At 41.7% G+C, this 13,089-nt stretch overlaps 1 protein-coding gene across 2 annotated transcripts in view; it reads left to right on the forward strand.

Annotated features, from left to right (window-relative positions):
* The window catches only part of UBE3C (ubiquitin protein ligase E3C), a 129,816-nt gene that overhangs the window by 32,816 nt on the left and 83,911 nt on the right, over nucleotides 1-13,089 (forward strand). For both annotated transcript variants that reach the window (XM_053608439.1, XM_053608440.1), the window contains exons 7-10: nucleotides 3,000-3,153; nucleotides 3,580-3,800; nucleotides 5,223-5,374; nucleotides 8,588-8,775. In XM_053608439.1, the coding sequence (XP_053464414.1) occupies nucleotides 3,000-3,153; nucleotides 3,580-3,800; nucleotides 5,223-5,374; nucleotides 8,588-8,775 (715 nt within the window). The remainder of the gene's footprint in view (nucleotides 1-2,999; nucleotides 3,154-3,579; nucleotides 3,801-5,222; nucleotides 5,375-8,587; nucleotides 8,776-13,089) is intronic.

Consider the following 13,089-nt stretch of genomic DNA (forward strand, 5'->3'; position numbering starts at 1 on the left):
ACAACAACAAAATAGCCAGGTGTTGTGGCAGGTGCCTATAGTCACTGCTACTTGGGAGGCTGAGGCAAGAGAATCGCTTAAGCCCAAGAGTCTGAGGTTGCTGTGAGCTGTGACGCCATAGCACTCTACCAAAGGTGACATAGGCTCTGCCTCAAAAATAAATAAATAATAAATAGAAGTGTACAAGTTAAATATCTGTTCCAATCCTGCTGTTTGATTTATTATTATTTCTTTAAAACTACTTTGATGAGGGCGGCGCCTGTGGCTCAGTCGGTAGGACGCCGGCCCCATATACCGAGGGTGGCGGGTTCAAACCCGGCCCCGGCCAAACTGCAACCAAAAAATAGCCGGGCGTTGTGGCGGGTGCCTGTAGTCCCAGCTACTCGGGAGGCTGAGGCAAGAGAATCGCTTAAGCCCAGGAGTTGGAGGTTGCTGTGAGCTATGTGAGGCCACGGCACTCTACCGAGGGCCATAAAGTGAGACTCTGTCTCTAAAAAAAAAAAAACTACTTTGATGAAAACTTAGGGAAATTACTGTGTTAATTTAAAGTAAATTGAAATTTGTGGGATTTAATTTTTTGAAAATCAAACTAATGATAATTAGAAGTATCTGTATTATTGATGATTAACGTATTATGCATATCACCGTTACGCCAAGCATTGGATAGGAATGTTTCCTTTTCATGATTTCTAAAATTACAAGGAAGATAATAAAAAGCATGCATTATCTGAGATGTTTCTAAGAATAGGAAATGCTTGAAAATCTGACAGCAAACTTTCTAGCATCCTCTGTGTATGCCATTTTTCAGCTATTTTGATAAATTACTTCCTGATATTATTAGTTTATAAAATTTTGGCATTTTTATTAATTACAGTTTATATTTATGTTCTACATTATATGCTATGAAGCTTCCTAGCTCTTGTCTTGGAACTTCCTGCCCTACTGTGCTGTGTCCTGAGAGTATCTGTTCCGCACGCACATTGTTGATGATGTGATAGTGAGTCTTGATGTATTTTTATACATTCTTGATGTATATGTCTTTTTAGTTGGATAGGAAAGAGTTTTCAAGCTTCCATGTTGAGTTTCAGTAGAAATTAATCCATACGAGGGATTAATTTCAAATTTGGGTACTTACAGAGCAGGTCTGATGAGAGTGCTGAACACTCCTTGTTTAGTAACCTTAACTCCAGTGCGAAGCTGTATAGAACTATCCTCAAAATCTGTCCCAGGTAAATAGATTGTTTTTAATGTGTGCTACCATACGTGCCTGTACAGTGATGATGAGATATTCACAAATGACACCTAGATACTGTGCTTATTATTGTGCAAAAAGCGGGCAAACATTTCTAAAAGAGTGTAAGATTTGAATCATTGGGGATAACCGGAGTTTATATTCACTGCACACCTAGAAATCCTATCAAAAGCATAGAAAGAAAAATTTTTTTTTTTTTTTTTGTGGTTTTTGGCCAGGGCTGGGTTTGAACCCGTCACCTCCGGCATATGGGACTGGCGCCCTACTCCTTGAGCCACAGGCGCCACCCTAGAAAGAAAAATTTAACAAAGACCATAAAAGATGTTTCTGCTCACACAGAGGTTGCAATTAAATAATTAACTTCCTTGGTGGCCAGATTGTAGTCTCCAGATACATCACTTTCTCCTAAAGGAACTTCACTGTCACTGAACAAAAGGCTGACTGTAGGTTTGGGTCAGGACCCAGGAGGTGAGACTTGGGGAGCTTGTCCCATCAGAGAGCAGCGCTCCCCGTGACCTCCAGGCTCAGGAACCACCTGACACAGGACGGTGTAGGGATCAATGAGGATAATAATCACAGTGTGTTGAAAACATCACTACAGTTTACTCCATGAATTCAACACGAATTTTTCTCTTTCTTTTTCTTTTTCTTTTTGAGGTAGGGTCTCGCTCTGTCATCCATGCTGGACTACAGTGGTGTCATCACAGCTCTCTGCAGCCTCAAATTCATGTGCTCAAGCCATCTTCCTGCTTTTGCTTCCCACATCGCTGGGACTACAGGCATGCAGGACGTTGGCTATCTATGTTTTTAAAATATTTTTTGTAGAGATGGCATCTCTCTCTTTTGCCCAGGCTGGTTTCAAACTCCTGACCTCAAGTGATCCTGCCTGGGCCTCTCAAATTGCTTGGATTACAGGCTTTAACAGGCTATTTATAAAGCCCTCAAAACTAGCTGAATACTTGGGGGATGCTTAGCAGACACATGAAAAGATCACAATGTATAGGCCTTATTGGGATACTGATTCAAGCAAACTAGCTAAACAAAATTTATGACAAGAGATGATTGAAGACTTGGACACTGACTAGATATTTGTCACATTAAGGAATTACTGCTAATTTATTTTATCTATGATAATGGTGTTTTTCAAAAATGAAGTCCTTTTAATGGTACACTGAAATAATTATGTTGTCTTTTTTATTTTTCTTTGAGTTTGTCACCCTCAGTAGAGTACAGTGGCGTCACAGCTCACAGCAACCTCAAACTCTTGGGCTTGAGCAATTCTCTTGCCTCAGTCTCCCGAGTAGCTGGGACTACAGGTGCCCACCACAGCGCCCAGCTATTTTTTTTTTTTAGAGATGGGGTCTTGCTCTGACTCAGGCTGGTCTCAAACCCGTGAACTCAGGCAGTCCACCCACCTCGGCCTGCCAGAGTGCTGGGATCACAGGTGTGAGCCACCGTACCTGGCCTTGAAATAATTATATCTTAGATTTGCTTCTGTATGAGTGGGATACAGGTGAAGTAGGATTGGCTGTTGCCAGCCTTTGCAGATACCGAGTCATGGGTGCATGTGTTTACTAGTTTTGCTGCTTATCTGTTTGTTTAAGGTTTTCCTTAATAAAATGTTAAAGAAGGATTACCGGAAATTTGGACCTATTGAGATTTTTAAAAAGCATTTAAAAATTGATGAGTTTTTTTTTCTTCTTTTAAGATAAGGTACTATATTATAAATATGTATTTTTCCTTTTAGGGTATTATAGGTCTCTCTATTTGTTGATTAACAGCAAACTTCCATCAAGTATTGAATATTCTGATTTATCTCGAGTTCCTATAGCAAAAACTTTGCTAGAGAATGTTCTAAAACCATTGCACTTTACTTACAACTCCTGTCCCGAAGGTGCAAGGTGAGAATGGAATGGGTTTGTTGATTTTGTCATTTCATAAAATCTGTGTATTAATAGTAACTTTACATAAGATGCTATTTTAAATATAGACTTGAAAGTCAAATTTTTACTCCTGTTAGTGTTGTTTTACTTTATAGAAAAATGCCCGTTTTCTGTCTGGCCTGCAACCTAATATAAATTTGTGGTTCTGATAACATGATTATTTTCCTGCTTTCTAGTAGCTCTGAAAAGATTCAAAAGAATGATAGTTACGTTACTAGAGGAGACGTGAAATAAAGTACTCCAGGTTGATCTAGATGGTATGAAATTATTAACTCAGTTAATTTAAAATAGGTTATTTAAGATAGTTTGAAAGGTTATTTTATTCAGTGATTTGATGAACAGTATGCTCTGATTTTATAAACGGCTTCTGTTTTTCTTTTTCAGACAACAAGTTTTTAAGGCCTTCACAGAGGAGTTTGTAGCAGCACCTTTTACAGATCAGATCTTTCATTTCATCATTCCGGCGTTAGCAGACGTGCAGACCAGCTTCCCTTACGAGCCCTTTCTCAGTGCACTGTTGTTAGCAGAGAGGAGGTGTTCACAGAGGAGTGGTGGAGCACCATGGCTTTTCTATTTTGTTTTAACTGTTGGTGAAAATTACTTGGGTATGAAATACAAGACACATTTTACCTGAACTCGTGTAGAGCTGGATCAGGGGCACACATCACATCAAGGTGGCCTCTAGGTTGGGCATCTCTTGGAAGAGGGACTGTGCTCTGGGCAGTGTCTCTGGGGAAAGTTTCCAGATGTAGAAAAAAATCTTGATTTAGACACACATTTTATAAGTCTACACGGATTAAAACAGATAACAGAATTAAACGGGAGGATGCTTGTGTGAGAGCAGGGTATTTCCGCACTCAGGTTGCACTTTCCGTGCACCCGTTCTGGCGTGATAGCATCTTCCTACTTTAATACATACGTAGGTACATGAATAATTAGTGTAAAGACATGCAGGAAAAACCAGCTCTCACTTTCAACGTGGCCTGCTTCTGTGACCAGACATATGGGGGTTTTTCTCTACACAACAAACATTTGCCAAATGAATGCTGACCAGGTACCTTCTAATTCATTTCAGTTCTGGTGCTATCCACCTGGGGATGGCTAGTTACAAAAAATTGGGGTTCCTGCAACCCCTACTCGGCTTGGGTAGTTTACTAGGACAGCTCACAGAACTTAGGGAAACACTTTACCTACGTTTGCCAGTGTTTTATAAAGGATGTCATGAGGAACAGGTGAATGACTAGGTGATGAGGTGTGTAGAGTCAGTGCGTGGAAAGGGGCCTGATGGTGCTTGGTGCCCTCTGGGTGAGCTGCCCTCTTGGGCCCCTCCCTGTGTTCAGCACCTGCAGACTGGCTGAGCCTTCTTATTAAGAAGAAGATCACAGGCTCAGTGCCTGTGGTTCAAGCAGCTAAGGCACCAGCCACATACACCTGAGCTGGTGGGTTTGAATCCAGCCCCAGCCCGCCAAACAACAATGACGGTTGCAACCAAAAAATAGCCAGGCGTGTGGCAGGCGCCTGTAGTCCCAGCTACTTGGGAAGCAGAGGCAGGAGAATCTCTTGAGCCCAGGAGTTTGAGGTTGCTGTGAGCTATGATGCCACTGCACTCTCTACCCAGGGCAACAGCTTAAGGCTCTGTCTCAAAAAAAAAAAGATCACAGAGCTTAATCCCCAGTTCCCTCAGCCCTTGGAGGTTGGTAGGTAGGGCTGGAAGTTCCCACCTTCTCGCCCCTTCCTGAGGCCGACTAGGTAGGGGGTGGGGAAGGGGTCTGACCTGAGTCACTCCCAGAGCACACACTCGGATTGATCAAACAGGCTGCTTAGGAATAACAAGACACCCTCCTTTCTTTCAGGAAATTGGAGGAAATCCTAAACGTGCTCTGTAAACAGGGACAAAGACGAGATATGTTTCTTGCTACACTGAAGTAAATTCTAGTCAGAAATGCCTCATTGCTTTTGAGGAAAAAAATGATAACTCGACTTTTCCATTTTTACTAAAGTATGTTATAACTGATTGTTTTACCAAGGGGCTCTCTCTGAAGAAGGCCTGCTGGAATATTTACGGGTGCTCCAGACCTTTCTTCCTCAGTTACCAGTCTCACCTGCCAGCGCCAGCTGTCAAGACTCAGCCAGTGACTCTGAGGAGGAGAGTGAAGAAGCCAAGAAGCCGACGAGCCCTGTAAGCCCCGTCCCGCCCGCCCTGGCCTGTTGGGAGGCTGCTCTGGCGTTCTGTCCACTCTGACTTTTTTTTTTTTTTTTTTTTGTAGAGACAGAGTCTCACTTTATGGCCCTCGGTAGAGTGCCGTGGCCTCACACAGCTCACAGCAACCTCCAACTCCTGGGCTTAAGCGATTCTCTTGCCTCAGCCTCCCAAGTAGCTGGGACTACAGGCGCCTGCCACAACGCCCGGCTATTTTTTTGGTTGCAGTTCAGCTGGGGCCGGGTTTGAACCCACCACCCTCGGTATATGGGGCCGGTGCCCCACCAACTGAGCCACAGATGCCGCCCCACTCCGACTTTTAATTGCATGCATAAGGCCTCTGAGCATTTAGCCTTTACAGATGAGGCCCCAGCCTCCATCACCACCACACACCTAGCGATTGTGGGTTCCTTTACACTTCTCTCTGTCCACTTATGTAAATACATATGGAGATACAGAGTTTTGTTTTCATTTTTTTATAGGAAACTGGATCACACTTTATATTAATTTAATTATTATTGTGGAAATATTTTCTAGAAGTGAAATTATTGGGTCAAAAAGATCAGTTCCTTCTCACCCTGTCCAATGAACACTGACACTTAGTGATGTCTTTTATTAGCTTTTATTAATTTTATAAAGGGTAAATGTTCTAGGTTTTTTGTTGTTTTGAGACAGAGTCTCCCTGTGTCCCCCTCGGGAGACTGCCATGGCATCACACAGCTCACAGCAACCTCTAACTCCTGGACTTAAGCGAATCTCTTGCCTCAGCCTCCCACGTAGCTGGGACTACAGGCGCCCGCCACAAGATCCAGCTATTTTTAGAGATGGGAGTCTCGCTCTGGCTCAGGCTGGTGATTTATTTCCTACTTATTTTTAAGTATACTGTTACTTTCTTTTTGAAATTAAGTCTTGGTCTGTTGTCGGGCTAGAGTGCAGCGGCATGATCACAGCTCACAGCAACCTCAAACTCTTGGACTCAAGTGATTCTTCTGCTTCAGCCTCCAGAGTAGCTGGGACCACAGGTGCATGCTATCATGATTGGTTAATTCTTGGGGTTTTTTTGTAGAGATGGAGTATCCCTCTCGCTTAGGTTTGTCTCAAACTCCTGGCCTCAAACCATCCTTCTGCCTTAGAGTCCCAAAGTTCTAGGATCAGCCACCATGCCTGGCTGTACAGAAAACAAATTTTTAATACTTAATTACATTCCAGAGAAGCTAAGAAATTAAATTATTTATATACAGTATATCTTATAGTCATGTGATGATGAAGCCATGAGTATTTTGTTAGCTAGAGAGATGACAGAGTCTTTCCTCACTGTGCTGACATGGTAGAAATAGACTATGAAGACTCATAAAAACAAAAGAACCCACAGGTCACCTTGCTCTAGTTACACTTTTAACATTTAAAAAACGGGATCAGCCTGTGGCTCAGTGGGTAGGGTGCTGGCCCCATATTCCTAGGTTGGCGGGTTCCACCCAGCCCCAGCCAAACTGCAGCAGAAGGAAAAAAAAAAAATAGCCGGGTGTTGTGGTGGTCACCTGTAGTCCCAGCTACTCAGGAGGCTGAGGCAAGAGAATCGCTGAAGCCCAGGAGCTGGAGGTTGCCGTGAGCTGTGATGCTACGGCACTCTACCCAGGGTGACAAAATAAGACTCTGTCTCTAAAAGAAATATATAAAACGGGATTAGCTTATTGATTTTTTGAAAAATTATTTATATCTATAGAAAATGTCACTATCTTTCTTTTTTAGCGCATCCAGGGCCTCGGTCCTGGTGTGACTGCATCTCCCTCCCGCTGGCTCTTCTTGTCCCTGTGCCCTCACCTTCTCCTTTTCCTTCCTTCTTCCTGTCCACATTTGAGATGAGAACTAATGACTCCGTTGTGAGCCAGATACTCCAAATCCTTCTGTATTTCTGGGAGAGGTCTTTTATGTCTTTGTTTATATATGCCTTCTCTTTCCTATGACACTTAATTGTATAGAACCGAATTTGGTTGTAGGGAATTTTCCAAGGCCAAAGTTCGTCCTTTATAAAATCTCCTGTCCTCGTCTCTTCTGTCCAGTCTCTGCATGCTGCCATGTGTACCTTATCTCACGACTGCAGGCTGCAGACGCAGCAGTTCCAGCATGGTACTCTTTTGTTCTGACGCACCTCATACTAGGTGTACCTTAAAGATTCACATTTGACAAGTGCAATTTATGACATTTATCCCTAAAGCAATGTTTTATTTGGTAGATTAAGTTACATAATTATGTCCACCCACATATTCAAATAGTATAGTCAACAATAACCTAATGTCATATATATTCTTTTTTTTTTTTTTTTTTTTGCAGTTTTTGTCCAGGGCTGGGTTTGAACCCACCACCTCTGGTATATGGGGCCAGCGCCCTACTCCTTTGAGCCACAGGCGCCGCCCTATATTCATATTTTTTTAAAGTATATATCTGGTGCGGCACCCATATCTCAGTGGGTAGGGTGCTAACTATATACACTGAGGCTGGCAAGTTTGAACCCAGACTGGTCCTGCTAAACAACCAATGACAACTGCAACAACAACAACAAAAAGTAGCTGGGCATTGTGGCAGGCGCCTGTTGTCCCAACTACTTGGGAGGCTGAGGCAAGAGAATCGCTTGAGCCCAAGAGTTTGAGGTTGCTGTGAGTTGTAATGCCACAGTACTCTACTGAGGGCAACAAAGTGAGACTCCGTCTCAAAAAAATAAAATGGAAATGCCATTAGATGATATAATAATTTCACTGTGTATGAACTATATCTATACTTTCCAAAAAATAAGAAATGAGTTTTTTGCACTCTGGGTGAAAGGGCACACTTAACCACTTTGACTCAATCTGTACAACAACAAATTTTATAAACAACTCATGTTCCTCCCAATATTCTGAAATGAAAAGAAAGAAATGTGTTTTCTTTGAAATGTAAACTCTGAAAATACATTGTCAGCAGAAAGTGAATACTCAGTTTCTAGGTGCACCTGATGCCTGCTGGTGCAGGGTCTCACATTACCTCAGCAGGTCCGTTAGTAGAGATGCTGACGAGTTCATCATGATGTGAACAGTTTTTAGATAATGCACGTCTTGTATTTTTACTTACAGAAAAATGTGATTTTTTTTTATTTGTAGAGAAGAGGCAAGGTCACACACAACATTAACGGAGGCTAACTTTTCTGCTGTGTTTTAGGAGGATGGTAGACTATCAGTACCATACATCACAGAGGAATGTCTCAAAAAGTTGGATACCAAGCAGCAGACCAACACGCTATTGAACCTGGTGTGGAGGGACTCGGCCAGTGAGGACGTGTTCACCGGGATGGCCTCCGTGTGCCACACACTCATGGTGCAGCGCCGCATGATGGTGCCCAGAGTCAGGCAAGTGTGGGTGGCAGGTGGTGGGGCAGCGGGGGAGTTCATGTGGACTAGTGTTATTTGCTGTTTTCTGATAGAATGTTATACTTTTCAAGCATTTTGTAGAAATTGAAAGTTTATTTTTCTTTTCTAAACCAACTAATACTGTTTGAGTCCTTTTCCTGGCCTGTGAGGTAATACATCAGCAAATCAAATCAGCTGCTGCCATTCCTGCAGCAAGAGTGTGGGCACCTGAAGGTTGGACTTGCACCTGCATTGCGGAACCAATGTGTTACATAATTTTTAGGCTTTTTAAAGATAATTTCTTTTAATTAGATTGACCTTGACAATTCTTGTAAGTTCATTTTCTTCAAAAATTTGAAAGAAATTTTGGTTGTGACACATAAAACATATAACTTTAAAATGTGGCTAATTTGGTCTTAGATAACTGACAGTAATCTTGAGCTGTTTTCTTTCTCTCCATTTCAAGTAATACTCGAATGGTTTCTTCAGAACTTCACGGAAGAATATTTACTTAGACACAGTGCAGAGCACACGTAGTAGTCTGCCAGCGCCACAGGGCTGCTGAGTCCTGAGTGCGTCAGCAGGTGCCGCCTGCCAGCACGCAGGCCCTCCTGATGCCTTGCAGAATTCTCTTTTCTTACCAAATGCCATTCCATAACAGGAAAAGTGATTTCTGTTGGTTAGGAAAGCATTCTTTGAAATGAGCTATAAGGAACGCATCACCATTGGCTGAAATTGCCTTGTAAAAACACTCATGCAGACAACTAGTGAGCTCCCGATGTTTGTCACCTTCAGAGGAAGTGGGGCATCAGTGACACCAGGGTCAGCTCCTTGTTGGCTCATTGCCTTAGGCAGGATGTGAGATGTGAAGATCCTACAGCCAAACCCCGGCACTTGTTTTTATTGGAGCACAAAGTCCATTGCTCAGGATAGTAATTACTGGGTTTAAATGCCTTGCTGCCGTGGTCTGAGGTTTAACTAGTGAACTGCTTCCAAAAGGTGTTTAATGGGTACAGGAGCTTTCCAAGAGGCTTGATTTTATGAGTACAGCACCTATTTCCTCTAAGAAACTACTCTACAAATTTTATTTCTGGTTTAAATATATTAGCTTTTAAGTATTTAGAAAGAGCAAGTAATCATACTTTAACTGTTGTAGATTTTATACTTTGAATTTCAGTTTTTATAAAAAGTATTTAAAAGATGATGATAGTGTGTTCCCAGGCTGATAGCCCACACTTGGCTCCTCATCTTCTTCCTCCTCCTTTCTGGTTAATATTAGCCTCTCTAATTTTCAGAGTTGAGATTTGCAACTTTAATTTGTTTAATGTTGATTGTCAGGCTATATAAAGGAATATGGAGGCCCATAGGAAGATTTCCAAAATAAATGTTTACATGGAAAAAGAAAAACACAGAACAATATTGTAATAACCTACTTGGTAAGAAGGCTAGGGAAAAAAAGAATGTATATTTGTATTTGCATAAAGAAACTTGAAAGTGTATAAAGAAACTCATAAAAGTGATCACTTAACACATCTGGGGAGCCAGGGCTTGTAATGACACTGTTTTTATATCACTTTGAATTTTAGATTAGGTGAATGACTTGACTTTTTTAAATTAGTTAAGTTAATAAATGAGTTGCCAGCTCCTTTTTTGAGGAAATTTTTATGTCTTATTGTTAGACCTGGAAATCTTCATAAAATTTGGATCTTAGATTTTTTTTCTTAAGAAAATATATTTTTTTCCTGTTATTTTGTTAAAATGTATGTAAGGCTGGGTGGCGCCTGTGGCTCAAGGAGTAGGGTGCTGGCCCATATGGCAGAGGTGGCGGGTTCAAACCCAGCCCTGGGCCAAAAACTGCAAAAAAAAAAAACGTAGATTAGGCTGGGTGTAGTGGCTCACACTTTTAATCCTGGCACCTGGGCGACCAAGGTGAGAGAGTTGCATGAGCTCAGTAGTTGGGCTGCAGTGAGCTGCGGCCTCACCTCTGCTCCCCAGCCTTGTGTTTAAGAGACAGCAATGTCCTGTCTCTAAGAACATGTGAATATTAACTGGCTGTGTTTTGAGGGGAAAGTGAATGCACTATTCTAACATCCAGAGCACTAAAGTGAGAAAGTTAGATAGTAAAAACAACTCCTTTGAAGACTGGGATTTTTAGTGAGTGCTGTTCAGATTGTGGAATGGCTGTGTGGCCCTCGCTTGCGGCTGGGCAGTGAGACGAGCTGCGGTGCCCTGCGGGACCTGAGGCTGTCTAGCTCCGTGCAGGGTCTCCTTCCTCATCCTTGTCCTTCCTGGTGCTCCTTCACCTGCGCTTTCGCAGACCGTGTGCTCACGGTTTTTCTGTAATACTTGGACTTCTCCATCTCCGTTCCCTTTTTGGGCCCCTCTTTTTCTCTGTCTCATTTACTCTTTCCTAAACTTTGTAGGCTTCATTTTCTATTCAGCTTTATAATTCCTTCTTTCATTTCTCTTGAGTGATAACTTTCATGCAGGTGGCTTCAACTATGTTCTGGTGGCTCACGTTGGCATCTTAGGTTAGTAACCTCCTGGAGCTCCAGAGTCATATTCATCTGCTTACTGGAAGTTGTCCTCCAGTACCTGTCCTCAGGCTCTTCATACATCTGAAGTTGAATCCAGCCCCTCTCCAGGCACCTCTCCTTCCTGTCCCACTGTATTCACTTAGGTGTCTGTGCCTGCAGCCTGGAGTCACAGTCCCAATAGTGGTAGGTTTGCTTTAAATTAAATACAAGCACAAACTCAGGCCCTTTGTCACACACAGCTACATTTCCTGTGTCCTGGGGCTGCCTTACTGGACAGCATAGAAGGGAACTTGTCCGCCCTCAGTGAGTCTCTTGGGCAGTGCTGGGTTCAGGTCCAGGTTGGTACTTCCTCCACCATGTGTCAGCTGTGTTTGTCATGTTTTGCCCAACTGAATTGCTGAAAATACAACACAAATTATTTCATCTCTTGGCTTAAAATTCTCCCAGTGAGCCCCCTTTGCTTTCAGAAAGAAATCTACTTTCCTTAGATCAGGGGTCCTCAAACTACAGCCTGCGGGCCACATGAGGCAGTGTGATCGTATTTGTTCCCGTTTTGTTTTTTTACTTCAAAATAAGTAAGGTATGTGCAGTGTGCATAGGAATTTGTTCATAGTTTTTTTTTTTTTAAACTATAGTCTGGCCCTCCAATGGTCTGAGTGACAGTGAACTGGCCCCCTGTTTAAAAAGTTTGAGGACGCCTGCCTTAGATTATCCATGCTTGCTGTGTCCTTTATTCGCAAGCATTTGGTTAACTGTGCGTTCTCTTCACCCAGTGTCTTTGTGGTGCTGCACGCCTCTCTGCTTTTGTGTGTGCTGCTCTCTGTCTGCACGGCTTCCCTGCTCTTCCCCTGTGGGTAGGCTAGAATGTTCTTCCAGAGCTTGGCTCTTTTGCTCCATTGAGGTTGATACTGTAATTTGCCTGTAGTTTTCCTGTAAATACATCAAACCCTAAGGCACCACCAGCTGTGTGCAGTGCTGCAAACGCGTGAACATGAGGATGCTCAGGATTGTATCTCACACTTTAATAATTTAGTATAAAATAACTATGAAAATGACTTCACTGGAGAAAAATACAGGTTTGTGTTTTTAATATCTTAGAAAATAATATTTTAGAAAAACATTGAGCATACAATTGGAGGGAGAAATACTAATATATACATTTATTGCTTTGCCTAGAATCTCATGATTGCTTTTGTTAACAATGATTATTTTCTGTATAATCAACAGATTTAATCAGCTATTGATTCCTATTAAAATTTGCAGTCTGTTTTCTGAAGATCAAATAGAATTGATGAACTTTTAGACATTTCAACATAATTAATTAATGATTTAATTAAATCTATATGGTGTCCCAAAAGTCACCACACATAGGGAAAATGGGAAATTGTAGCTAAATGAACCTTTATTTACAAATTATTCATTACAACATTTTACAACGTATTTATAGAATATTCTCTATTTGTTGGCCAATCCTGTCTGTAAAAGGTTGTAAAGAATATTTTATAAATGGACAGTCATTACCTACAATCTTGTAATGACTGCTGCTCTCCTCTATTTTAAATATGAAAGAGTTTAGTTTTTTTTAGTTAATTAAATCAGTTACCAGTAAAGGGCAAACTTATTTAAGCTGGTTATGATTTCAGTACTAGGATGTTAATTTAACATAACTGTATGTGTAAAGCTTGTCATCTAAGCTCCTAGTTTGTAAAGAAAACTTTTAGCAGCTTTCTCCAAGATGAAATATGTCTGATGTATTTTATTATCATTAAAGAAATTT

This window comes from Nycticebus coucang, chromosome 11 (genome assembly GCF_027406575.1).
Source record: "Nycticebus coucang isolate mNycCou1 chromosome 11, mNycCou1.pri, whole genome shotgun sequence".
Classification (NCBI taxonomy): domain Eukaryota; kingdom Metazoa; phylum Chordata; class Mammalia; order Primates; family Lorisidae; genus Nycticebus; species Nycticebus coucang.